Source organism: Saccopteryx leptura, chromosome 10 (assembly GCF_036850995.1).
Source record: "Saccopteryx leptura isolate mSacLep1 chromosome 10, mSacLep1_pri_phased_curated, whole genome shotgun sequence".
In the NCBI taxonomy this organism is placed as follows: Eukaryota; Metazoa; Chordata; class Mammalia; order Chiroptera; family Emballonuridae; genus Saccopteryx; species Saccopteryx leptura.
The window spans coordinates 18,815,980-18,843,668 of NC_089512.1; the positions used below are offsets into that span (position 1 = coordinate 18,815,980).

A 27,689-nucleotide genomic window follows, 5' to 3' on the forward strand; every position below is an offset into this window, starting at 1 on the left:
AGACCCCTGGTTCTGTTCATTCATTCATTTACTGGGAGGGATATTAGTGTCTACATTTTTGGGTACCCCCAAATCAACCAAGGCAAAAGACGGCATGGCACATCTGCAGTCTCCTCCCTAATGGTTTTCATTTCCCTTAACATTATAAAACAGTTTTCTACAATTTTGAGTAGATTTCTCATCAGTGTCATCTGGAGAGCTTGTTACAAATGCATATTCCCGAGCTCTACCCAAATTCAGACCCTTTGGAGCTGGATTTCTAAGAATCTTTATTTTATAGTTGAACTCCCATGATTCTTAAGCCCCCTGAAGTTTGTGCATCACAGGCTGAATTCTTACCCTTTTCTAAATTCAAACAAAAGTGGAGGTCCCTCTAGAATTGCTCAAGTGTACCTTTAACCAATAGGGTCGAGAGACTATGTTCATCTTCTCTCCCTTCTCAGAGTGTCCTTTTTCTTTATAACTTTCCCCACAATGTTTTGTGAAGATGTTCAAACACACAGAAAAGTTGAAATAATTGTACAACGGACACTCATATACTATACCATTGACAGGTTACTGCAGTTGATTTACAAGTTTATCCTTTTATCCATCTCTCTGCTTGTCAGCCCCTCTTATTTGGGGGGGGGGTAAATTTCAAAATAATTTCAGATATCAGTAGTGTCTCATTTGGAATGGTGGTGACTTTAAGAACAACAAGACAGTGAATACTGGTAGCCCTGGTTAAAACATGGTGGCTTCATTTTTTTTTTTTTTCTGAAGCTAGAAACGGGGAGAGACAGTCAGACAGACTCCCGCATGCGCCCGACCGGGATCCACCCAGCACGCCCACCAGGGGCGACGCTCTGCCCACCAGGGGGCGATGCTCTGCCCCTCCGGGGCGTTGCTCTGCTGCGACCAGAGCCACTCCAGCGCCTGGGGCAGAGGCCAAGGAGCCATCCCCAGCGCCCAGGCCATCTTTGCTCCAATGGAGCCTTGGCTGCGGGAGGGGAAGAGAGAGACAGAGAGGAAGGAGTGGGGGGGGGGTGTGGAGAAGCAAATGGGCGCTTCTCCTATGTGCCCTGGCTGGGAATCGAACCCAGGTCCCCCGCACGCCAGGCCGACGCTCTACCGCTGAGCCAACCGGCCAGGGCGTGGCTTCATTTTATTAAAGGACAGAATCAGTGGCTGCTTGGCCTCAGCACGTTTAGAATGCATTTAATCAAAGACGGAAGGACAGTTGGGGCTGACTGGAGACAGCCCCACAAAGTAATACCTACTTGTCGCTATTCATTTAATGACAGTTTTTTTGTTTTGTTTCTGGAAGAAGAAAGAGAAGTTTGGGAGAAAAGAGAAATGTGGAGGCAAGTGGCAGCAGCAACCCCTCCCCTCTTCCGTGGGATTTGAGTTCCTAAAGGAGAGATGGGTTGGAAGCCGAGGTTTGCTGGCTTAGCGGTTAGCAGCAAGCTTTAAGGTCAGACGGTTTAGGCCTGCATTCCAACTGCCCCTGGAATATGTTCGATCTGGGATATGATCCTCAGTCTCTTGGCCTCAGTTTTTTCATCTGTAAAATAAAAGTAACGATAGTACCTACATTATATTGTTGCGGAGAAAACACGTGTGCCTGACATGTAATGCAATCAACTTCAGTTGCTAAAATATCATTATATTCCTTAAAAAAATGTTTTTTATTAATTGATTTTAGTGAGAAAAGAAGGGTGAGAGACAGAGAGAGGAGCATATGCCCGACTGGGGATCGAACCAGCAATCTCTGTGCTTCCGGATGACGCTTTAAGCAGCTGAGTTATCCAGCCAGGGCATCATGACATTCCTTGATGAATTTCCATGCGTTCACAGAAAACTAACATCTGTGACTGCAGCAGCTGGACAAGACAGAGACAAGTCAACTAAACGATGTTGATGAGTAAACCTAAAAGGAATGAAGAGAGATGCAGAAGGTAGCAAGCCTCAAAGTCCTTCCAGACAACCCACTGTGCTTAAAATGAAATCCAGTTTCTTCCCTTGCCCGGAGAGGCCCCTACGTTATCTGGCCTCTGCCTCCATCTCCAATTTCATCTCCTCTCCTTCTCCCTCGTTCAGCCCAATTTACAACAGTCTCGGGTTTTAGAATAAACCACGCGCACATTAGGTATTAGGACATGTGTACTTGCCATTCTTTTTCAGGAAAGTCTTTCCCTAGATCTTTTTTTTTTTTTTTTAAGATTTTATTTATTGACTTTAGAGAGAAGAGAGCGAGTGAGCGAGAGAAATGGGAGTTGCGAGAAGGAGCGGGAAGCATCAACTCAAGTGTAGCTGCTTCTTGACTGTGCCCTGATCAGGCAGTTTCCACTCCGCAAGGTGAGCGTTCCAGGTCCATGCTTTGTCCACTGCGCCAGCGCAGACCACGCTCTACCCAGATCTTTCTTTACAAGGAGTGCGACGGGTGGGTAGGGTCTAGGGGCCACTGGGGGCCGGGCAGGGAAAGGGGTGTGGCTAGATCGGAGGCGGGGCAGGGCGGAGTCACCGGATGTCACGGCTGAGGCCCAGGAAGTGACAGCCCCGCTCGCTCGGGGACTTCTGGTGTCCGCACCGCATCGCCGCATCTGCGATCGCCGTCTCCTCGGGCTCTGGGCGATGGAGAACGGAGTGTACAGCCCCACCACCGAGGAGGATCCGGGCCCTGCCAGGGGCGCCAGGGGCAGCCTCACCGCCTGCTTCAACCCGGGCCGGCTCAAGCGGCATCGGCGTGCGCTCAAAGTCTTGCAGCTGGTGAGTCCGTGGCCATGGCCGCGGCTGGAGAGCCCGGCTGGGAGGGGTGGGGTCCGGTCCCCCGGGCCATGGGCCTGTGGGCTCGGGAGGCTGCGGGTCCACCTCTCTTCAACGTGGTTGTTCAGGAAGCGGCGTTTCCACACCGCCAGTTCCTTCCTTCTCCGCCTGGGGAGGGGACATTACCCTCCAGCCCCCACGCTCTCCCGTGAGGTGGCTCCTCTTCCCCGGGTCTCTCTCCGGGTCGCCGTCGGTGGCAATGTTGGGCCACCGAGCATGTTAGGCGGGTCCAGGAAATGCGTCGGAGTAGACCCAAGTGACAGGCTTATTTCATTTACTCCTCTGTAGCCACCTTCGTCTTTTCTCCCGCTCTTACTCTGCATTAACTCCCAAAGTGCCTGTATTTAGACTACGATGTACTTTTTTGTTTATCTTTCTGTGGTTCTTGCGGTTTTCCTGGTGTGAGCCCATGGGAGGGGGGGAGCAGTTTAATTTGGTGGACAAAGTCTTCCGATATACTTACTACTCACTGTCATGGAGATGTTCAATGGATTGTTTCCCAAAAGTTTTACATTGATTGGAAGATAACTATTCCTGAATGGGTAACACATGTGTATGAAGTACAAAGTCAAAAGGACAGTTTGTTTGTATTTGAGTGCAGGTAGCGGAACTAGGGCACGGTATTTTCAATTTCACTGAATTTTATTTTATTTGTCGAAGAAATTTATTGTTCTATTCATTGATTTTTAGAGAGAAAGGAAGGGAGAGAGATGGCAAGGGAAAGAGAAAGAGAAAGAAACATTGATTTGTTGTTCCACTTATTTATGCATTCATTGGCTGATTCTTGTGTGTGCCCTGATGGGGGATGGAACCTACAATTTTGGAGTACCGGGGATGAAGCTCTAACCAACTGAACTACCCATCCGGGGCTCATTGAGTTTTAGTTTACTGTAGGCAGTGAAGGTACCTTAAGCCTATAAGTGAAAATATCAAAACACCTATGATAGTGGATAAAGCATTGACCTGGAACTCTGAGGTTGCGAGTTCGAACTCTAGGCTTGCCCAGTAAAGGCACATACAATTACTAGTTGATGCTTCCGACTTCTCCCCCCACTTTCTTTCTCTCTCTCTCTCTCTCTCTCTCTCTCCTCTCCCTAAAAATCAATAAGTAAAAAGTAAAAAAAAAATCTATAAGATTTAAATTTTAATTCAGTTTACACACGTTTTCTATATTCTATGTTATTCAACGATGAGCAACATTTTCTGCAAGATGAAAAATCAGACTGCTTAGTTTGAGTTGTTTTTTAAAACCATCTCAAGTCAAAATAGGTTTCTTTGGGCCTGACCAGGTGGTGGCACAGTGGATAGAGCGGAGGACCCAGGTTCGAGACCCCGAGATCGCTAGCTTGAGCGTGGGCGCATCTGGTTTGAGCAAAGCTCACCAGCTTGGACCCAAGGTCGCTAGCTTGAGCAAGGAGTTACTTGGTCTGCTGAAGGACCGCAGTCAAGGCACATATGAGAAAGCAATCAATGAACAACTAAGGTGTTGCAATGAAAAACTGATGATTGATGCTTCTCATCTCTCTCAGTTCCTATCTGTCCCTATCTATCCCTCTCTCTGACTCTCTCTTTGTCTCTGTAAAAAAAAAAAAAAAAAAAAAAATAGGTTTATTGGGAAGAACTTAAATTCTTAGAACACAGATAACCAGATCTTACATTCTTAGAACTCAGATGGCCTATTTATATTGGAGAGAAAAACAGCAGTCAGGAAACTGGCACTACTTGTAAGCCACTAAACTCACATCTGGGAATGATTGGGAAATCACTTGGAGGCAAGTGACAATAGGGCCTATGATCCCACGAGAGGCTGGCGCTGTCTCTCTCTTCAACCTCCTTTTAGGTAGTTCCATACTGGCAACCTTTAGGTTCTTATCAAGCAGTAGGGGTTCCTTTTTTCTTTGCATCATCTATACCTCTCCCCAGAAGCGCTTCCTTCAGCTCTTCCTCTGGTCAGCTCTCACATGACTTTTAGATTTCAGCTGTTTATCTGAAGTAGAGCTAAAATGTTTCTACTCGAACTCTTTAAAACAGAAAGGCACTGACATGAATCTGAAGCATTCTTGCTGCTGAAAAGACATCAGCAATATTCATCAGTTGCCCATTAAATCTATTTTGAGTTGCTTTTATTTTATTATTATTTTTATTCCTAATCAAGAATAGCAAAGCTAAAGAAAAATATGTCATTACCTTATTTATAGTTTAATAAACTATAGTTGTGTATCTTCAGACTGAAATACAACTAGAAATTTTGGTGGTAGATTTTACTTGGATGCACAGAAGAGGGGGAGTTGGATTTGCCATAAAGATGGTTGGCTTTTTGTTCCTGCTTTGTTTGTCTTAATAATGTCTTATTTGTTCCCAACAGTATATTACAGGAGTTACCCAGAAAGTTCCAAGTAAATTAAAACTGTCATCCAGCCTGGAGCACAAAGTCTTCTTTGCCTTAATACAAATTCTGCCTTTAGGTTGTTTTACTTTAGATGACTTATTTTTTAAGAATGAAATAGAATTTCAGAGCTTCAATAAAGAAACCACTGTAATAAAAAAACTCATGATCAGAAGAGTAGGTACTTTATCAAGGGACCTGTAGGCCCCATGACATTTTATTCAAAATATAGTACATTTCTATGTTCTGAACCCATCCATACATACATGTTACCAGAGTCTCAAAGAGAATGGAAACTTGCTCTAAAACTTAAAAGCCGGAAACTGTACTTAGGAAATTCTTAAGAGTCCTAGGAGGTTGAATTGGATTTCTCTGAGATTCTTTCCACTCGCTAAGGTTTTGACAAATCTCCGAGGCTCTGTGGGGCCTGCTGGTACAGAAGGGGATGTTACAGGTAGAAGAGTGGACTAGCTCTTGAGTTATATGTATGTAAGTAACTCTGGAGTTGGACTTGTATATCTGTGTCTACCATTCAGGTATGACCTTAATTTTGTCAAAGGCTTGTTCAAGGTATAAGCATTTTCTAACCACCATCTACCCTTCCCGAGCTGAAGAAGAAATAAAGCTTCAGGTAGGAATTCAGTTTAGGAGTCACTGCAGTCCTAAATTTATGCATTCAGTTTATTTTATCCTTAGATTGGTTCTTATGCCCATGTATTTCAATTTATGAAATTGTTGAATTGGTTTTTTTAAAATTGTTGTTGTTATTGTTACTTGTGAGTGCATTTGTTTTTATTTTAAGGGGTGAATTGGCATTTTGGCAACCTAAAATTCCTTGCTAGTAAGCTGTGCAGTGATCTAAGTATGCATTATATTCTCTCTGCAAAAAGCTGACATATGTCTAGGGTACCAGTTAAATGTCTTGATGGCCACACAGTACTGTGATTATAATGATTCTTCAAGCAGTTTGATTTGGAATTCACCAGTGATTTCAATTTATTAGATGATAAATAATGTTACTGTACAAGTGCCACAAAACAAATCACTTAGAAGCAATTTATCTTATATTGGTATTCTTTTCATTATTTAAATGTGAAAAGTGACTTGTACTAAATTAAAATGCTCAATTTTTACCTTGAGGAAGATCCATAATGTCAACAAATTTTATCTTTGAACCTTTGTGAGAGTAAATGTTTGCCTAAGGCAAGGGGAGCCTAGTCTAACTTCAAGCTGATAGGGTTGTTTACTTGAATCTTACATATGACTACAAGTTCATTAATTCACAAGGTAATATAATTTTGTAGATGGAAGCTTATAATTAATGGGAAACATTAAAAAGTTCTTTTTATAAGAAATATTTTGCCCTGACCAGGTAGCAGTTGGTTGAAGCATTGTCCCAATACGCCAAGGTTGTGGGTTGGATCCCCAGTCAGGGCACATGCAAGAATCAACCAGTGAATATATAAATGAGCGGAACAAATCGGTGTTTCTCTCTCTCTCTCTCTTTTGCTCCCTCCCCTCTCCCTCTAAAATAAATAAATAAAGCCTGACCTGGTGGTGGCACAGTGGATAGAGTCTGGGACACTGAGAATCTAGGTTGGAAACCCTGCAGTCACTGGCTTGAGCTCAGGGTCACTGACTTGAGCGTGGGATAATAGACATTGGGATAATAGACATGACCCCATGGTCACTGGCTTGAAGTCCAAGGTGTCTGGCTTGAGCTCAGGGTCACTGGCTCAGCTGGAGCCCCCCCACCCCATCAAGGCACATATGAAAAAGCAATCACTGAACAACTAAAGTGCCGCAACTATGAGTTGATGCTTCTCATCTCCCTTCCTGTCCTTCCCTGTCTGTCCCTCTCTCTCTAAAAAATAAAATAAAAGGCCTGACCTGTGGTGGCGCAGTGGATAAAGCGTCGACCTGGAAATGCTGAGGTCGCCGGTTCGAAACCCTGGGCTTGCCTGGTCAAGGCACATATGGGAGTTGATGCTTCTAGCTCCTCCCCCCTTCTCTCTCTCTGTCTCTCTCTCCTCTCTCTCCCTCTCTGTCTCGCTCTCTCCCTCTCTCCTCTCTAAAAATGAATAAATAAAATTAAAAAAATTAAAAAAAATTAATAAATAAAATAAAACCAATCAATAAAATTTTTCTAAAAGACTTTCTTTTACAGTGCCACCCCAATAAATTTTAAATTCAATAAAGAAAGAAGGGAAGGAAGGATTTTTAAAAAAATTCCAGATTGTTAAAGACAAATGATGGAGAATTTGTATTTAATACAATGACTTAACTTTAAAAAAGACTCAAGTTTCAGAAAAGGTAGTGAAATTGAAATGGAGAGAGAGATACGGGGTAGTAATTATCTGAATGTTCAAATCACTAGAAGTGTAAGACCATCTTTTAGTCACTAAGATTTCCCAGATGTGTTGACCCTAGCAAGTTGGTTTTAATGTATGACTTAACAGCAAAAAGGGGAAACAAAACTATGGTAGTAACCTCAATCTTACAGGAAAACCTACCAAATGTACGTAGTCATAAAATAAACTTAATAATGGTGGTTTATGGGGCAACAAGTACATAGTGGGAGTCAGGAGACCTGGGTTCTTGTGTGTGCCTGGCTAACTTGGGACTTAGCTTGTCAGAGATTAATTCCAGCATTTGTAAACATGAGGGTGGAAGACTATATGCCCTCAAAGGCCCTTCCAACTCCCAAAGCTTGATAATTCCTTTAACTATATTTGGGCAAAATTTTATGTCATTTGAAGGAGCAGCAACAGGCATCCTGTCGTTAGCTTCATATTTAGTAAGCAGAACTTCGTATGGTATCTTCATGCTACTGAGAACAAAACTGTTCACCAGGTAATAATAATTGAGCCTTTTAACTTCTGAGTTACATTCACCATTATTTTCTTACCCAATTCAGTGACATTGTCTCTTTTTCCTCTCCTTAACCACTTTGGTATTTAGTGCTAGTGACTACCATTTCTTGAAATTCTTCCTTCCCTTAACTTTGACATGTTTTTAATAATAATTAAAAAAAGTGTCTGCTTACCAAAAAAACAATCGACTAAAAATATGATTAAAATAAAATAAGCCACACTGTGCACGTCACACTGTCATAGACCCCAGTATCGCTGCTTAAAGTATGTTGACCTGCTTTTCAAAGAAAACCCTAAGAAGTGTTAAACTTCCAGGGCCTTGCTTGTCTGTGATTCCTTGCTCTTTTCCTCCTACTCTTGAGCTGTGATATTCCTTCAGGCCCCACCCAGTTCTCAGTTCCTTTTGTCTTCTCCCCGACTAAACCAAGCCGGCAGTCCCTGTTGTCTTCATCTAGAAGTCCATTTTCCCTGGCACGGTCTTCACATAGCCACGCCCAACACCTTAACCATTTTTCTCATCATTCCACTTCCAGTTAGGTCAGTTGCCTTCTTTTCCCTTTGGTGCTTACCACGCAAGTTCTTGCCTTCATGAATCTGTTCTTGTTTGTCCCTCCCCTGGATTGTCCTCTGTCCATATCCTGTGTGTCTCTTGGCTGTGGTCTGAGTCTTGCTTTTCCACCTGTCCTTTTTCAGTTATTCTTAGTCCAAGTAGATCTGAACATTTTCTTAAGATTTTTTGAATTTAGATAAAATGAGGGCTCAATTATGAGGAACAAAATATATGGTGTTACTGTTTTTTTGTACATTGGTCTTATTGCTCTGTCATTATGTGTTCCTATGTATAACATAGGGCTGCATACTTAATACTCAAATACACTGCATTTTTTATTTATTTTTACTGAGGTATAATTGAAATATAGTATTATATTAGTTTCAGGTATACAACATAATGATTCGTTATTTGTACATATTGTGAAATGAACACTTTATTTTGTACTACAGACTGTATAGTGTGCTGCGGGAGGTTATATAGCAGGTGTCGGGAACCTTTTTGGCTGAGATAGCCGTGAATGCCACATATTTTAAAATGTAATTCCATGAGAGCCATACAACGATCCATATACATTACACATTATCCAATAAAAATTTGGTGTTGTCCCGGAGGACAGTTGTGATTGGCTCCAGCCACCCGCAACCATGAACATGAGCGGTAGGAAATGAATGGATTGTAATACATGAGAATGTTTTATATTTTTAACGTTACTATTTTTTTATTAAAGATTTGTCTGTGAGCCAGATGCAGCCATCAAAAGAGCCACATCTGGCTTGCGAGCCATAGGTTCCCGACCCCTGTTATATAGGAAGCTTAATATACCTGAGCAGGTAGCTTGGTTAGTTAGAGTGTCATCTTGATATGCCAAGGTTGTGGGTTCAATCTCCGGTCAGGGCACATACGAAATCAACCAATGAGTGCAGCCTGACCAGGCAGTGGCACAGTGGATAGAGCGTTGGCCTGGGACACTGAGGATCCAGGTTGGAAACCCCAAGGTCGCCAGCATGAGCGGGCACATCTGGCTTGAGCATGGGCCCACAAGCTTGAGCATGAGCTCACCAGTTTGAGCACGGGGTTGCTGGCTTGAGCATGGGATCATAGACAGACCCTGTGGTTGCTGGCTTGAGCCCAAAGGTTGCTGGCTTGAAGCCCAAGGTTGCTGGCTTGAAGCCCAAGGTTGTTGGCTTGAAGCCCAGGATCACTGGCTTGAGCAAGGGGTCACTCATTCTGCTGTAGCCCCCAAGTCAAGGCACATATGAGAAAGCAATCAATGAACAACTAAGGTGCTGCAACGAAAAATTGATGCTTCTCATCTCCCTTCCTGTCTGTCTCTATCTGTCCCTCTCTCTGTCTCTCTTGCTAAAAAAAACCCCCACAAAAAACACACAATAAATACATATATAAGTGAATCAGCAAACCAATGTTTCTTTTTCTCTTTTTCCCTTCCCTTCTCTCTAAAATCAAGAAATATTTTTAAAAATAAAGGGAGCTTAATAGCATCAGAAATGGGGAGTCAAGAGAAAATGTCATGCCAAAATATAGCTTATAGTACTAATTTCTTGGCGTTTAACTGGGAATAGTAACTAGTAAATGCCCAAATTTGACGTGTACGCCTCCAGTCTCTTAGGATGCCCATGCAGAACGTGCCTCTTAATACTGCTGAGGCTTAAGGTTAGAAAGAATGGTTCCTGTTCATAAGTTTGGAACAGGACTTAACAATGCCTTGACATTGATTCATCTGGTCAAGTTGGATCCTGCCCTTTTCCTACTGAGAGTAGATAAGCAGTCTGTATTTCTACTCCAGATAAGAGTTGTTTTTGTCATATAACCTACACAGATGCGTGTTCCTGATAATCTAATTCTTGTAATAAGAATGCTTCTACTATTAGAGTTTTAGGCTGATATCTTCTCATAGTTAATGACTTTTATACAACCGAGATGTATTTGCTAACTTCGAGAACCTCCTAAAGTTCCTCCTAAGATAGAGGTAAGAGTAAGGCAAATGGAATATTGGTATTTTATTATACTCTAGCTATGCAAACACTCATTCTGTAACTAGAATTTCAGGAGACTAGGGAAGTACCTTCACACAAGGAGCTTCTGGCGTTTGTTTTGGTGTGCCTGCCATGTTACAGCCTGTGGTTTAATGATTGGGAATGCCTCACCTAGTGTCAGTCTGAAGGAGGCTGTTTGGGATATGCTGGACGGCTTTTTATGCTTCACTAACAGGAAATCATAGCAGTAGGATCTATTTTCATATACAGATTCTTTTTCATTGTGGGGAATATGAATATGAATTTTATATTGCTCAGTAGTAAGGGGGGAATCCCTTAGAGCAGGGGTCTCAAACTCGCGGCCCGCCGAACAATTTTGTGCGGCCCGCAGACTAATCCACGAAGTTCAAAATATTTTGGATAAAATTAAGTAAGCCTAGGGGCCTACTTGTATTTTTCATTTCTCTAGCATCCTAGCTAGATATTAGCTTAGTTAACAGCAGTTGTGATGCGAACTACAGTTTCTGGTCGTTTTGTGACACTGAGTAAACTGCATGTACGATTGTGCTTGTTGTACTGATTTTTTTTTTGTTTTCAACTGCAGTGATAAAAGTGTTGCATAACAGTTGCCTTTTGTAGACCTAGTGTGGCCCGCCGAACGGCTGTGATCTTGCTCTGCAGCCCACATGCTGAGTTGAGTTTGAGACCCCTGCCTTAGAGGCTTAGATACCAATTTAGATTTGACCTTTTAAAAAATTTTTATTTTGAAGTAATTATAGATTTATAGCAACTTGCAAATATATATATATATGCATACGCATGTGTGCATGTGTATGTGTACACGTGTGTGTTACTCCTATGCAGTTTTATCATATGTGTAGCTTCCTATGATCACTACCACGGTCCAGATACAGAATTGCTCCATCTCCACAGGGTTCCCTCATGCTTCTGCTGTATAGACACACTGTTCCTCTCTCCCCTGGGCACCACGAATTTGTTCTCCATCTCTCTAGTGAGTTTTCTGAGGAATGCTGTATAAACAGAATCATGTAGTCTATAACCATTTGAAAGTGGACTTCTTTCACTTTGGATAATGCGCCGCAGATTCATCTAGGTTGTTGCATGTGTCAAGTTTGTTCCTTTTTATTGCTGACTGGTCTTCCTTGGTATGGATGTCCCCACCATAGTTTGCTTACACACTGAAGGACACCTGGATTGTTTACAGGTTGGGCCATTATGAGTAAAATTGTTATGAACACTCATGCACAGATTTTTGCCTGAACATACATTTTTGTTTCTCTTGGTTGGGTGCAGAATGCAGAAATACAGTTGCTAGGTTCATGGCACTTGTACCTGTTGATCTTGGTAACAATCTTAGCAGTCTTAATATATCTGGTTGCTCCTACTAGCTTGACTTAGGTAAGATGGCATTCCCCTGACAGGCATCTACTTGGGTCATCAGTTATTTTGATAGTTTTAATGCTCAGAAGGAAACTCCCTCAGCTTCCACAAAACCTACACAAACTACCCAAGTGAAACTTGCTTCACTTTCTTCCCTCGTATTTCTAGAGAAGAGGAGCCTGAGTCCTCCCCTTAGAGAGTCGTTTTTAATTCCTGTCTTTAGACACACCCATCTTCCCGGTTTCTGCCTAAACACGCCCAGTTCCCTCCCATCTTGCCATTCCCTTCTCTTTGACCTCATCCACTACTACCCTATCTGGCCACTCTTTGAAAGCACACTTCCTGCCTGTGCCATCTCTGTCCCACTGCCTTGTCTTCCCCTTACTCCTCAGTATGCAGCACTATAATCGAAGCTTCCCCATGTTGACTACTCTGAAATTGTCTGGCTGATGCCATCAGCGGCCTTCTTGCAGCCCAGTCTAATAATGTGTTTCAGTTTTCTTCTTCCCTGACTCCTAAGTAGCCTTCAGCACTCTGGCTCCCTTTCTCTGTGCAGATACACCTTTTTCTTGGTCTACTACCCCTTGGGCTGCTGCTCCTAATTGTCCTTTGCTGGTGTCTCCCCCTCTGCATATCCCACAAGTCTTGGGGTTCTTCAGAGTCCTGCAGAAGGCCAACTTTCCTTATTGCGGGTGGTCTCACTGGCTGACTCACATCTTGATCCACCTCAGACCTCTCCCCTGAGCCCTAGGCCTCCTTGACATCTCCACCTAACTGTTCCACAGACCCTCATGCACAGCATAGTTAAAACCAAGTTTATTCTCTTCCCGACTGTAAAGCCAGTAGCCACGGCCACCATCACAGCCGCCTGGCCCATGCAGGTTCACATTAGATTCGGACAGTTGGTAATGAAACAATGGAGCCAAGAACTGGTGGGCCATCATCTTTAATCCTAGCTTGCACCTGGTGGGCAAGTAAAAACACTCACTGGGCTCCAAAACCCACTCATTCAGTGCTACTGATTTACCCGAGTTTCCTAGAATCAAAGGTTTCTAGCTCACTGGCCTTATTCACCTCTGTTCCCCATCTCCTTCCTTCTCCCTGCACAAACTCTGCACAAACTGGCTTCTCCTTCAGTATTCTGCCATCTTGGCTGCTTCTCCTGTCCTCCTCCATGTGGCCTTTTTCTGCTCTCACCTCTAATGCTAATCTCAGGAACTGAGAAAGCACAAGCTCCCAATCTGCCCCACTTTATAGTGTAGAAATCAAAACCTTTAATCCAGTATACAAACAAGGAAGTCTCTGATACAAAGTCACTTATCTGAGGCATAATGGGATTCCTCATGAGAGTGTACCACCCCGCATCATGCAACAGTCAAGGGTGTGGGGGGGAAAGCTTAGTCTTAAAACTAAGCCTTAGGCTATAACCATCCTGCCTGCTTACAGCCTGTCTCCCACACCCAATGCAAACTACAAGCGAGCAAACATATATATCATATTTAAAAACTTTTTTGACCAACACCAACTCCTTTGCCTTATAAAGGAAAAACAAAACTCTTCTTTCTGCCGAGAAACATCAGTATGTTAATACCACATATACAAAAGTGAGAGCTCTGTTAACACCCACTTCCATTTAACCAAGTTGCCAAATCAGTGCCTTGATGGTGGGGGGCAGGCTCTAGCTGAGCTAGTGACTGTTTGCTCAAGTCAGTGACCTTGGGCTTCAAGCCAGCGATCTTTGGGCTCAAGCCAGTGACCATGGGGTCATGTCTATGATTCCACGCGCAAGCTGGCGATCAAGCTGGTGAGCCTGCATTCAAGCCAGATCAGCCCTCACTCAAGCTGGCAACCATGGGTGTTTGAACCTGGATCTTCAGTGTCCCAGTCTGACGCTCTATCCACTGAGCCACCGCCTGGTCAGTCTCTTTACTCTTAACCATCAGTTGACTTGTGTTTTTCCCATACTGATTTATACTAATTATACTTTTTAAGGTCACTTAGTTAAATATTACACCAACTAAAATTGAGTGTGAAAGGAATTGCTTCTATGAAAACTGAATCGAATGCTTTGGAAAGACTGAAAAATAAGTTTCTAAAATATTTGCTGTGGAATTAAGTAAGAGCAAGGCAACTGCGAAAAAGCTGGTAGAACCAGTCCCGATCTAGAAGGATTCCTACTCTGATTATCAGCGTCTAAGATCTTGCTCCACTTCAGGTGACCTGGGTCTGGAAGTGGTGGTCACAAATGACGACAGTGGTTGATGCAGAAAGCACGGTGTGGAAGTCCAGTTTTGTAGGCTCAACTCAAAGACAAGGCCTGCTTCAAATGATGGGGAAAAAACGTGCAGTGTCATTTTGTATTAAGTTAAAATGTTTCAGTATGTATGTATCATCTTGTTTCCTAGTCTGGTGTTATTCATCAGCGACCTTGATAAGGGCTTTTCTGCATCTTTCAGGGATTAGTCACTCTTCTCCATTGCTGGCGACCCTGGGCGCTCCATTTCCCTGATTCATACGTCAGCTTCCCCACTAGATATCTGCCCCAAGTTTTGCCCTTCCTCTGGTCCCATCTCCATATTGTAGCTAGTGAGAACTACTAAAAGCATGAACCCTTGCTTTAAAACCCTTAAAATCCAGAGTCCTTAAACAAGTTAAAGGGGACATTTAGATCTGGCCTCTGCTTATGTCTCTAGTCTCATTGAATCATTTTTGTGCTGCTAGCCCCTTCCTTCAAACTGGACACTAACGATGGTGACTCAACTTGCTTCCACAGTTCAGTTGCGGGTGGTGGGATATCTGTGTGTTTGCACTGGGGCCGGGGGGCGTCATGCTCTCTCACCTCCAAGTCTTTGTATGTACTGCTTCGCTGCCTGGAACTTCTTTTGCTGTCTTTAACCCCCCGGATTGACTCGACTCTCCTTCAGGTCTCAGCTTTCCTTCAGGAAGCCTTGCCTGATCTCCTCAAGTCCAATGGCTCTTCTGTGCTTCTATAACAACACCCTATATTCCCCCTACTCTCCAGCCCAGGGGTCTCAAACTCGCAGCCCGTGGGCCGCATGCAGCCCGCCGAACAATTTTGTGCGGCCCGCAGACTAATCCACGAAGTTCAAAATATTTTGGATAAAATTAAGTAAGCCTAGGGGCCTACTTGTATTTTTCATTTCTCTAGCATCCTAGCTAGGTATTAGCTTAGTTAACAGCAGTTGTGATGCGAACTACACTTTCTGGTCGTTTTGTGACACTGAAATGTGTTGCGTAACAGTTGCCTTTTGTAGACCTAGTGTGGCCCGCTGAAAGGCTGTGACCTTGCTCTGCGGCCCACATGCTGAGTTGAGTTTGAGACCCCTGCTCTAGCCCATGGTAGGAGATTATTTGTGGACCCATCTTTCTTTCAAAGCAACCAGACTCTTAAGTTCTCTGATCAGCCATTCAGTAAGCATGTTTGCCATGGTCTCACTTTCTAAATATTTGAATGAACAGATGGTATTTTCTGAATACTGTAGGTTTCTCTGAAAAACTCTGAAGTAAAATGCTTTGTTTCTTTCTTAGTTGCTGTCTCTGCTGGCCTTCATCTGTGAAGAAGTGGTATCACAGTGCACTTTGTGTGGAGGACTTTACTTTTTTGAATTTATGAGCACCAGTGCCTTTCTTCTGAGCCTGCTGGTGCTGATTGTGTACTGCACTCCAGTTTATGACAAAGTTGGTGCCGCAAAAGTCAAGGACTCGGTAAGTATGAAAAACCATAATCCCTATGTGAAGAACAAAGCTATTTGGAATAGTGTATAGTTTTATTGTTCAAAGTAGTTTTTTTTTTTTTTTAAATGAGAGAGAGAGAGAGAGAGAGGAAGGGAGAGAGACGAGAAGCACCAATTTGTAGTTGTGGCACTTTAGTTGTTCATTGATTGCTTTGCTTCTCACATGTTCCTTGACCAGGGGACTCCAGTCAAGCCAGTGACCCCTTACCCAAGCCAACAACCTTGCAGAGACCATAGGATCATGTCAATGATCCCATGCTCAAGCCAGCAACGCCACACTCAAGCCAAATGAGCCCGCGTTCAAACTGGTGACGTCGGGGTTTGAACTTAGGGACCAGGGTCCCAGATCAGCGCTCTGTACACTGTGCCACCACCAGTCAGGCCAAAGAAGTAATGCCTTTAAAACTCAGTAACATGAGCCTGACCTGTGGTGGCGCAGTGGATAAAGGGTCGACCTGGAAATGCTGAGGTTGCCTGTTCGAAACCCTGGGCTTGCCTGGTCAAGGCACATATGGGAGTTGATGCTTCCAGCTCCTCCCCCCCTTCTCTCTCTCTGTCTCTCCTCTCTCTCTCTCTCTCTGTCTCTCCTTCTCCTCTCTAAAATGAATAAAACAAACAAACAAACAAAAAAACCTCAGTAACATGAAAAGAGTTGTTCTAGTTCTGCATTTAAGCAACTCAGTTTTCCCTGCCAAATGAGAGGCTAGAAGGGGAAAGTGTGAGAGAATGAAAGGGACAAACACTACCCATAGTTTACAAATTATTGGTGGTTTAATCTAATTCACTATCAATATTTTTAAAAACTAAGGGTTTGTCACTTTTGATTTCTCCTATTTCAGTGCCACTCATTGGTCCTACAGTTATTCATTGTGTACTTATTAGATGCTAATCATTACGCTGGACACTAGAGATAGAGGAATGAACCTAATGTGCTATATTTCTGGAGCTTATAAAGAAAAGAGCATGTAATTCTACCTATTTTATTTTATTATGAAAAAACAGTTGCCTACAAGTGAATTAAGAAGGCATTTATTAGAGTTGCATAACTTTCTAAAGACTTAGACTGCTGACCCTGTGTTTTTATTTGAGTATAAGGATTTATGAGGTGACAGATAAGCTTATTTTCATATAGATACTGCATTTAAGGAAGAAGGAATTGGGTAATTTACTTCTTCAATAGCATTTGAATTATTAGTTGTGGTTTGTCAAGAATTAATTGTACAAGTCAGGGTTGACATATGAAAGAATTCACGTCTCTGAGGGAAACGATAAAAATTAGGATAAATTTTTAACTCTTCAGATCAAGAGTTAATAAATAGGATAAATATAAAGCAGTAAGATTGTGTTTTTGTTCAAATTAATGAGAAGCAAGCATTGGGTCATATATTGATTATAAACCTAAAATATTTACTTTTTTAGTATATAACTTTATGTATCTCTTAAATTTTGTGCTGTAGGAATCTATTACCTCCTTTTAAAAGGTTATTTTAGATTTTAAAAAAAAAATTTAAAGTTGATACCAAACAGTTAAAAAAAATAACTTTTGAAAACAGGTAGAATCTGAATCAAATCCAGCAAGTCTCTGATGAGCTCATACACGCAATCCTTGGGATGATCTCAGCTGATAATATCTACAGTCTGTGTGCTGTGGGTCGTCTCATCTGATAATATCTACAGTCTGTGTGCTGTGGGTCGTCTCATCTGATAATATCTACAGTCTGTGTGCTGTGGGTCAGGTAGTTTTATGGTGTGGTGTCCAGTCCTCACACCTCAGTGCTCCATTTTGCTTTTGAGAAAACAGGTTCAGGATGGTTCACAACTAGGGTAAAAAAGTAACTGCGATTTGACCCCAGTAAAACTCTTACACCCTACATTCAATCATGTGACTAAGCGGAATCGTTAGAACCAAGGCCCTAGCAACTTTAGATGCTGTCACTGCAAATATCATTTCAGGAATCTCTGTATGACTGATAACGGCACCCATTCTTTTATGAAATACTGTACATATTAACGAGAGGATGCAGAGAACACCTTAGAATTTTGGTTTATGAAAGGTATAATTTTGAAAAGTCTTCCCTTTTTTATAGATGTGGTAAGATTTGGACAGGGGAAAAGTTCACTAATAGCTGAGCTGATTGATTTATTGTTTGTATAAATCTATATTTCAAATATTAAAAATAAAAACTATTTTTTTTCATTTCTTATCACTTAACAGAAAAACAGTATCACTGTTCAGAAGACTATTTTTAGAAATGTTAGGTTTTACTTTAATGCTGTCTCAGGAGTGCTTAAGAACATTAATCTTTTTGAAAAGAAACAGTATTTTAATATTTTCCAGTTAGTGTAATGGTCTGATTAAGAACTAAACAAAATTTAAAATATTTACTACATTAAACTTATTTAAAAGGTTGTTTTCAAGGCCTTGGCAGGATGGTTCAGTGTATGGAGGATCGTTCTGGTGCGCTGAGATTACGGGTTTGATCCCTGATAGAAGAAGCAACCAATGAGGGGACCACTAAGTAGAACAATGAGTTGATGCTTTTCTCTCTTTCCCTCTCGTATCCCTACCCCCCTCTCAAATCAATGGAAATACTTTTTTTAAAGTTATTTTTGAGAAAATACTGATTTAAAAGTACTGGGGAGGCCCTGGGCGGTTGGCTCAGCAGTAGAGCGTCGGCCTGGCGTGCGGGGAACCCGGGTTCGATTCCCGGCCAGGGCACATAGGAGAAGCGCCCATTTGCTTCTCCACCACCCCCCCTTCCTCTCTGTCTCTCTCTTCCCCTCCCGCAGCCAAGGCTCCATTGGAGCAAAGATGGCCCGGGCGCTGGGGATGGCTCCTTGGCCTCTGCCCCAGGCGCTAGAGTGGCTCTGGTCGCGGCAGAGTGACGCCCCGGAGGGGCAGAGCATCGCCCCCTGGTGGGCAGAGCATCACCCCTGGTGGGCGTGCCGGGTGGATCCCGGTCGGGCGCATGCGGGAGTCTGTCTGACTGTCTCTCCCCGTTTCCAGCTTCAGAAAAAAAAAAAAAAAAAAAGTACTGGGGAATAAAAGAAATAATTCAATTATTTTATCTTAAAACAGCTCTGATAAATATTTTATCATATTTCTTTTGGTTCTGTTAATAGGTTATTTTTAAAATTTAAAATATTTGTATCATATATATATATTCTGATTTTTACCTAACCACATAGAAATTTCATGTTTGTTTTCAGTGGTTTAAAAATCACTTTTGCTGTGTGCATATTAATGGTTTTACATTTTAAATATATTTCTGTGTAAGTTAGGTTTTCTGTTTTAGAGAAAATGTTTTGAGTGTGTGGTGGTAGTGTCTAGAGTAGAAGGAAAATCTGTTATAAGAAAGAATCTTTTCTATTCTATCAAGAATAATAATAGCCAAAAAATAACAACAATAGCCTAGAGGACATTTACTATGTGCCTGGCACTGACCTAACCCCTTTCCATGGGTTAACACTAATCTTTTGAATCATTTTATGAAGAAAATACTATTATTACCTCCATTTGCAAATGAAGAGACAAAGGCACACAGATGTTAAGTAACTAACTCAAACAGCTGGGAAGTAGTGTAATGGAATTTGAACTCAGTCTGACTCTAGAACCCATGTTTATTGAATAGTACATTATTCTGTCTCAAAATGACTCTCTTGTTTGTTTATTTATTTATTTTGTTGTTTGTTGTTTTTTTTTGTATTTTTCTGAAGCCGGAAATGGGGAGGCAGTCAGACAGACTCCTGCATGCGCCTGACCGGGATCCACCCGGCATGCCTACCAGGGGGTGATGCTCCGCCCATCTGGGGTGATGCTCTGTTGCAACCAGAGCCATTCTAGCACCTGAGATAGAGGTCATAGAGCCATCCTTAGGGCCCAGGCCAGCTTTGCTCCAGTGGAGCCTTGGTTACGGGAGGGGAAGAGAGAGACAGAGAGGAAGGAGAGGGGGAGGGGTGGAGAAGCAGATGGGCGCTTCTCCTGTGTGCCCTGGCCGGGAATTGAACCTGGGACTCCTGCACGCCAGGCCAATGCTCTACCACTGAGCCAACCGGCCAGGGCCCACTGTCTTGTTTAAATACTTCCTTGAATATAATCTCCATATTAGTTGAGTAGAGTTTTATATATGTATGTAGTAGATTTGAAATAATATTCAGGCTGCCCTGGCTGGATAGCTCGGTTGGTTAGAGCATCATCCCAAAGCACAGAGGTTGCCAGTTTGATCCCAGTCAGGGCACATACAGGAACAGATCAACGTTCCTGTCTCTGTCTCTCTCTCTCCCTTCCTCTCTCTCTCTCTCAAATCAATAACACAAGGAAAAAAAAGTTAAAAAACAAATATTTAAAGGAAGAGAAAAAACAAAGTACTGCAGAAAAACACCTCATTTAGAAGCAAAGAGAAGACCTTAAATTTTTTATAAATGTTAAAAGAACAATTGACAGTAGTCTAGGAATTCTATATTGAATAGTTTTATCGATATTAGGTTTGGTGGAGATTGCATTTCAGAAAACTCAAAGTATCCAACTTAAAACCCTTTGGAGTGGCTGTGGTTTACCAGTTTCTCCTCTGAATAAGGTTGCGTGTCAGGCAGTTTTCAGCTGGCATGTGAGAGAAAGCCTTATCAGGTAATGCCTGAGCGAGCACTTGGAAACCCATGGAGAATGTCCTCATTGGAAGCTGCATTATGATGAGATATGGAAGCTTTTATGCTAGTAGATAGCTCATCATACGATCTCATTTTAGATTATCTACTTGGAACAATTGAAAGCAATATGTTATTACAGAAAGTTTCAGTGGCTAAAAAACATACTACTGGCATAATTTTCTTTGGTTAATGATGGCTGGTTCTTTTGATTCTCTCTTTTCCAAAGTGCTTTCAAAGCCCTGAAGCACTTGAGAGGCCAACAAAATATGTTGAAAGGAAAGAAAAATGACTTTTTTTTTTTTTTTTTGGCTGAAAGGAAGATAGGGTTTAATAAATCCTATGGCTATGATCATTTTAATATGTCCTAGAAAAACACACACACGACCTTTTGGGGAACTGTTTTATGACAAGATTACTTAGTAATGTATTCTCTGAATATGCCCTGTCCAAAGGGTGGGCAGTGTTCCTTTATGGAGCATTTGTTGAATGCCAGGCTTACTGAAAAGTTAGAAGTCAAAAGTATAGAAATATGGGTGGTGTGAAGAGAAAAATATAAATATAAGTCACTAAAGTTTTTTAAGAGAAAAACTGAACTATTTGTTTTCATCATCCTAACCAAACCATGTTCCTTATGTGTTTTATATACGTGTATAGGATTTTTATATTACTCTGGGGATAGGGTGTCTGCTTTTGTTGGCGTCCATCATTTTCGTTTCCACACACGACAGGACCCCGGCTGAAATCGCTGCAACTGTAAGTACCTCGTATTTTTATCTTCGCTTATTTCTGTTTCGTTAGAAATAGGGACTTCTGAAAGTACTTGACAAGCTATACGGTATGAGAGACTAGTTTGTCTTTTAACTTATTTTTTATTTTAATTTTGAATAGAAGACCTAAAAGCACATGATACCTTTAAACAGGATAGCCTGAAAAACCTAGAACCTAGTTTTAGAATTTGAGTTTTGTTAACAAGAACCCATTTATTTCACATGTGAACCTGTTATTGCTAATGAAAATTGTAGAATTGACTTTATTATTTTATATTTCTCTACTTTTCATATCAACAGAAACCTGTGTGCCAGGTGCTCTTCTAGGTGTCGAGAATACACAGGAGAAATGACCCAGAAATTGAGCTTAATAAAGAAATAAGTAAATGTTTTTATCTGAAATACTTAGGGGGGGTGGCAGATTTTTTTTTAGAATTCAGAATATTTTGGATTTTAGAAAGCCAATACTGGCCTGACCAGGTGGTGGCACAGTGGATAGAGCATCAGCCTAGGACGTGGAGGACCCGGGTTTGAAACCCCGAGGTCACTGGTTTGAGCGCGGGCTCACCAGCTTGAGTGCGGGGTTGCTGGCTTGAGTGTGGAATCATAGACATGACCCAACAGTCACTGGCTTGAAGCCCAAAGTCTCTGGCTTGAGCAAGGGGTCATTCATTTCACTGTAGCCCCCAAGGCACATATGAGAAAGCAATCAATGAACAACTAAGGTGCCACAACAAAGAATTGATGCTTCTCATCTCTCTCCCTTCCTGTCTGTCCCTATCTGTTGCTCTCTCTGTCTCTCTCGCAAAAAAGAAAAAAAGGCAGTACTGTATGTAAACTTTGGTTTACCTTCAGAGGGCATGGCAGCATCCTGTAACCCAGCATATTAATACTTCTGTGGCATATGAGCATTCACAGTAAAAGAGACAGGTAAAGACTATAAATAGTTCTACCTCATGCCTGCGGATTTTGAGTCAAGGAAATCATGAACACTGAGCATTTTGGGATTTCAGAATTGCAAATCAAGGATCATAGACCTGAATCAGCCCCAGTGTTTGGAATACGAACAACTAACAACTGGATAACACATTTTCTTACAAGCCAGCTGGTTTCCAATTAATACTTTATTCATGACAAAACTGAAGCTACCATTGAGTTGTCAGCTAAAGAGATCATTAAAATTACTTTTTATGACAAAACAACTTAAAAGAATTTGCCGTTTCTTAGCACTTACATTTGTAAAACCAAAACAGAAATTAATGTTGAACTGTGACTCATTCTAGCAATAAGTAATATTTAGCCATGGATACATGAAACAATTGAAGAGAAAACCAAAAGTTTTAATAGAACCTTATGGTTAATTTCAGTTTATATACATATTTTTGTTGCAGAGGAATATAGGATTGTCAGGAATATATTGTCAAGTATGGAAATATCTTATAAAATCCCATGGAGGAAGTGAAATGGAAGTTGAAGAAAAGCTGAGTTTAGGGCAGCAATTTTCAACCTTTTTTATTTCATAACACTTATAAACTGGTTACTAGAATTCTATGGCACATCAAAAAAATATATATTTTTTGCCTATCTGACAAAAAAAAGGTATAATTTTGATTCATTCACACTGGACAGCTGTTGTTGGCTGTTGTCATTGTTTTGTTTGACAATCTAAGAGGTCAGTGCCCCTGACTAAGTAGTCAGGTATTACATGTTTTAAAAATTCTTGTGACATACCAGTTGAAAATCACTGGTTTAGGGGGAAAAAAGTATGGCATAAAATCCCCAGCTATTATTTAAAAAGAGCTTATTTGTGTGCTTTAATTAGATGTGTTAGATTATTACAGTATTTAGATTTCATTGGATCTATTTAAGAGTGACTGGCACTTTAAAAACTCATTATTTATAATATGCTGGAAATTACCTTCTGCAGCTATTTAAATTATGAAAAATTTTCTAGAATTAAATGAGGGAGCCCATTAAAAAAAAAAGAAAATTTTTTGTGAAGTACATGATCAAAAGAGCTGTAAGATCATCGCTCTGGATTATGTGGCATAGAGGAGGGCCCTGCATAGTCTAGAGCAGTGGTCCCCAACCTTTTTTGGGCCACGGACCGGTTTAATGTCAGAAAATATTTTCACGGACCAGCCTTTAGGGTGGGACGGATAAATGTATCACGTGACCAAGACAAGCGTCAAGAGTGAGTCTTAGATGGATGTAACAGAGGGAATCTGGTCATTTTTTAAAAAGAAAACATTGTTCAGACTTAAATATAAATAAAATGGAAATAATGTAAGTTATTTATTCTTTCTCTGCGGACCGGTACCAAATGGCTCATGGCCTAGTACCAGTCCGCGGCCCAGGGGTCTAGAGCTCTGAAGTGATTAGAGATGGTGACACACACAAGGTTGACTGACATCTGGTCTACCTTTAAAGTATTGACTCAGCCAGTCCATTAAGGGGGTAGATATCATCAGGGGAGAAGAGGACTTGGGTTTTGGGGGAGTGGGATTGATAATTAAATTTAGGTTGGCTGTGTTGGGGACACTGAGGTGAATGAATTAATTTGAAGCTCCATTTGGTTTTCAGTGAATTGAGGCAGAATGCCATATTCTTCAGGGTGGAGGGGTTGGGTGTGAAGAGACTGCAGCAAATGACAACAAAATGTTAAAAAACCTTGGCAATGGGGTGTTAGCAGAGGCGGATTTGATGGCGGGCGCACTGGGCGTGTGCACTGGGCCCTGCAAAACCCCAACTTGACACTTTTTTCATATGACAGCAAGTTTGGTTTCATATGTGCAATTTTAACATTAATAGTACATAATATGTTTTATTTATTTAAAAATATAGTTAACATGTATTTTTCCCCCTCTTTTTCTCTTTTATTTAAGGGGCCCAATATTTTCTTCTGAGCCTGGGGCCTCAGCGGACCTTGATCCGCCTGGGGTGTTGGAGTTGGGAGGGTCGTTAGCCATGGCCTCCATCAAGTCTCTCTTTTCATAGAGCACTTTGGCTCCCGTTTCCCTGAGGGTTTTGCTAGTGAAGAAACCAAATGTGAACCAAGGTCTTCTGTCTCTTGACAGAATTCTCGGAATGCTGATGTACAATAATGAGGAAGTGATTTAAGGAAGAGGAAGTAAATAGTGGCATCATGTTGTGTCGGTAGAGTGTGACAATGAACTGGAAAGTTGTTTTTTTTTTTGGAAAGTATTTTTTTTTAGATAATTGAACCTAAAGGTATCTTCAAAATAGAATTTCTGTTTTTGATATTAATAACTTTCTCCATTTTCACCCAGGCTTAGCTGCTCACTCACATGTGTCCCTTATGTCATCGTTGGGTCAGTCTAACCATTGCTAATAATGCTGTATTTGTATCATTTTGTAGGATTTTGTTTTTCATATGTTAACCTTGGTTTCCTATCTTGGCACCCCACACATGAACACGCACTTATAAGACAGGGTTATTTGTTCTTTGTGAGACTTTGGCTAAAAACCATTATTCTGGAATTTTGTTTTTGTAACTTCTTTCCATTTTTGTGATGACCTTAATAAACATTTCTTTACCACTAAAGGCAAGATAAAATTGGTGAATCATCTTGCTTGTATGAAACACTCTCAAAGCCAAGGAGGAAATGTGAGATTATGTTCTAAAATTCCTCATCTAAACGTTGCCACTTTTTCCTCCTCAGGTGTTTGGATTTCTAGCAAGTTTTGCGTTCCTCTCTGACTTTTTCGTTATGGCCTATGAGAAACGACAGGAGTCCCAGCGGAGAAAACCTGAGACGACCCCTACGACAGAGGCCTGCAGGGAACCACTGAACGCTTAAAGACTCGAGAGAGCAGGTGTTACATAGGGCAGCGACCACGCGGTGCCTGAGTGGGGCAGGAGCACTCGTACAATCTGTGTAATTGCTAAACCACTCTGGAAGAGCGAGGGGAGGGGCCAGAAAGCAGTTTTATCAACATTGGACAGTGTGTCCATTCAGATGGTTTTTTTGTTTGTTTGTTTTTTATAACATTTGAAACTTGTATCTATGGAATTTATTTTTTACCTTTTTGGAGCTGGGGGCAGTTGTTTCTTTAAATCACAGCTCAACTGCTGATAAATTATTCTGTCATTGTTAGTAGGCTTAGCTTTGAAATTATGCCTTATAGCTATCTAAACAGCATGATTAAGTTCATCCATTTAGAAACAGCTTCATTTTTAAGTTAATTTGCTTAGCGATGAGTTTATTTTTTGACGGTTAGATACAGTGGAATGTATATTTAAGATGTTAAATTCAATATTTAAAATGTTGGTGTAGGTTTTTCCTTAAAATATGATAACCAGGCTTTACGGTCTCTTCTTCAGCCTTAAAGTTATCCTATAACATTTTAATTATTATTAATTCTTCTATAGCCTAATAGAAAATGTTGGGAAATGTTGGTATGTTATATGTAAAAAAGCAACACCTGCAAACTGTATTTATACTGTACTACTTAGGTTGTTGTTGGCATCAAGGTAAAAAAAAAAGATTTTTACGTAACACATAGAAAAATGGAAGAAACTGATATCACATCTAAAGACCAAAGATAACAGAAATATACTTTTTGTGCAATACAGTGAAATTATAAAAGGAGTTTCAGCTACTTACCAATGGTTTGAAGAGGTGAGCCCCTGGGGTGGGTGATAAAATGGTTCCTTCTATTGGCACATAATTATTTCTACTGAAATGAATACCCCTCTGCAGGGCCTCTTAAATGTTTTCTTCAGAGCCAGTCTTCTTTTTAAAATCCCAGCCTTTGGGGTTTCTTATATCTGAGATGCTCGTTTTTCTGTCTCCTTACCAGGATGGCCCATACACTTTTTCATCGTCAGGAGAGAGGCGAGGTGAACCATGCCTCTGACTCTTTCTTGGTGGCAATTGTCTTTGGTGGTCCAGATTCTTGGGCCCTTTTCATTGCACGGTGTTAGCAGGATCCTTAGGGTTTTTTTTTTTCCACTGAGGTATCGCTCTAGTTTCTCTTTGGAGGAGACCTTCTTAAGAACATGAATATCTAGAGAATCCTGCCCAGGTTAGTACTGTTGATGGTATAAGGAGTAGTCAAACCGTTCTCAAGAGACACTTCAGGACCAGTTCTGGTCATTTGGAAGAATTGTCTGTTGGTGGCAGGCTGTGGTTCACAGACTAGACCTTTCTTCCTCTTAGATGTTTGACCCAAGAATTTGGAGTTAAGGCAATGAGCCCAAGTATCAGGTCCTTCAGGAGTTTGGTGGAGGTCTCCCGGGCTAGACGTGTGAGGTTTTCTATTTGAAAAAGTGGAATCACGTTTCCATTGTGATGGTTTAATGACCCCCCCCTTTTAACTTTTCATCTCCCTTTTGTGTGTTGTCGATAGGTTTCAGCTGCATAAATGTGGCTAAAGTGGTTCTCAAAACTTAGTCATAATGGCCAGTCACAGCTTCTGTCCTGTCTTAGTGACTCAGGACCTTATCTATTTGTATTAGAGTGTGGATGCTAGTGCTAGTGGCGATGTCACCGTTATTTGCTTGGGAGATAATGAAGCCAATCGTGGATGATGTTGTTACTGGGCGTGCCATCTAAGAGAGGAGAAGTAGCCTGGGTCTTGGGTTCAAGAATAAAGACTGCTTCAAAAATAACCAGTATATGGTAGGCAAGTTCTGGTATTTCACATCAAACTACTGTACCATTGCCATTTTAAATATGCAGACCCAGCTGGGTTCACAGCAAGCCATCTGGGCTACCTCAGGGTTCCCACCTGTGCATTGGTTTAGTTGAGTTTGATGGCCGTGTCCTCAATGGCCTCACATATGTAGCTGGTATTGAGCTTAAGCTCTGGTTGTTATGAGGTTTCACTTCCATCTGTTTCCTTGGTGTGGAAGTGGGCCTCTTAACTAGCCACGTAATCCTTGCCTTTTCAGAAAGATAATTATTCGCTGGTATTTTCAGTCAGTCTAGAACCTTTCTTTACATTGTTTTCTATGGGACCCATGACTGATTAGCCTACCTCTTCTATTCCTGGAGAAATTAGGAGTAAAAAGACCATTGTGGTAAATAAAAGTTCAGTGAGAACTTGGGACCAAAACCACTGTTGTGTACAGAAAAGGACAGACTCAATAAACTCAAATTTAAAATAATTTTTATTAAATTTTATGATAAATTTAATTTGCTATATTTTATACAAATAAACTGTTTAGAATGGCTTTTTAAAAATATAAGGGAAATGCACTTACAATATAAAAATTTTACAATTGTAGTACTTAAACATACTTAAACTATGTTTTGTTTGGGGACTGGGAAATGTATTTTTACATTGTTTATAGCAAATCATTTTTGTATTTATCAATTGATATCCTGTGGGTCTTTTTTTTTCTCTCTCTCCATGTCAAACTTTGTAGTCTTCTTTTTAAATAAATTCATTTTATTGTCTGTACTTTGTAGTTGTTTAATTATTACAGAAGAAAGCTTTTTGCAGAATTCTAGGACTTGTCTCTACAACCGTGGTGAGGACC

At 41.2% G+C, this 27,689-nt stretch overlaps 1 protein-coding gene across 1 annotated transcript; it reads left to right on the top strand.

Moving 5' to 3' along the window:
- Positions 1 to 2,521: 2,521 nt before the first annotated feature.
- On the top strand, positions 2,522 to 27,610 carry CMTM6 (CKLF like MARVEL transmembrane domain containing 6). Its single transcript, XM_066351053.1, has 4 exons — positions 2,522 to 2,748; positions 15,562 to 15,738; positions 21,069 to 21,167; positions 24,865 to 27,610. The coding sequence occupies exons 1-4, from the start codon at positions 2,614 to 2,616 to the stop codon at positions 25,000 to 25,002; spliced, it is 549 nt and encodes a 182-aa protein (XP_066207150.1). The 5' UTR covers positions 2,522 to 2,613; the 3' UTR covers positions 25,003 to 27,610.
- The last annotated feature ends 79 nt before the right edge of the window (positions 27,611 to 27,689 follow it).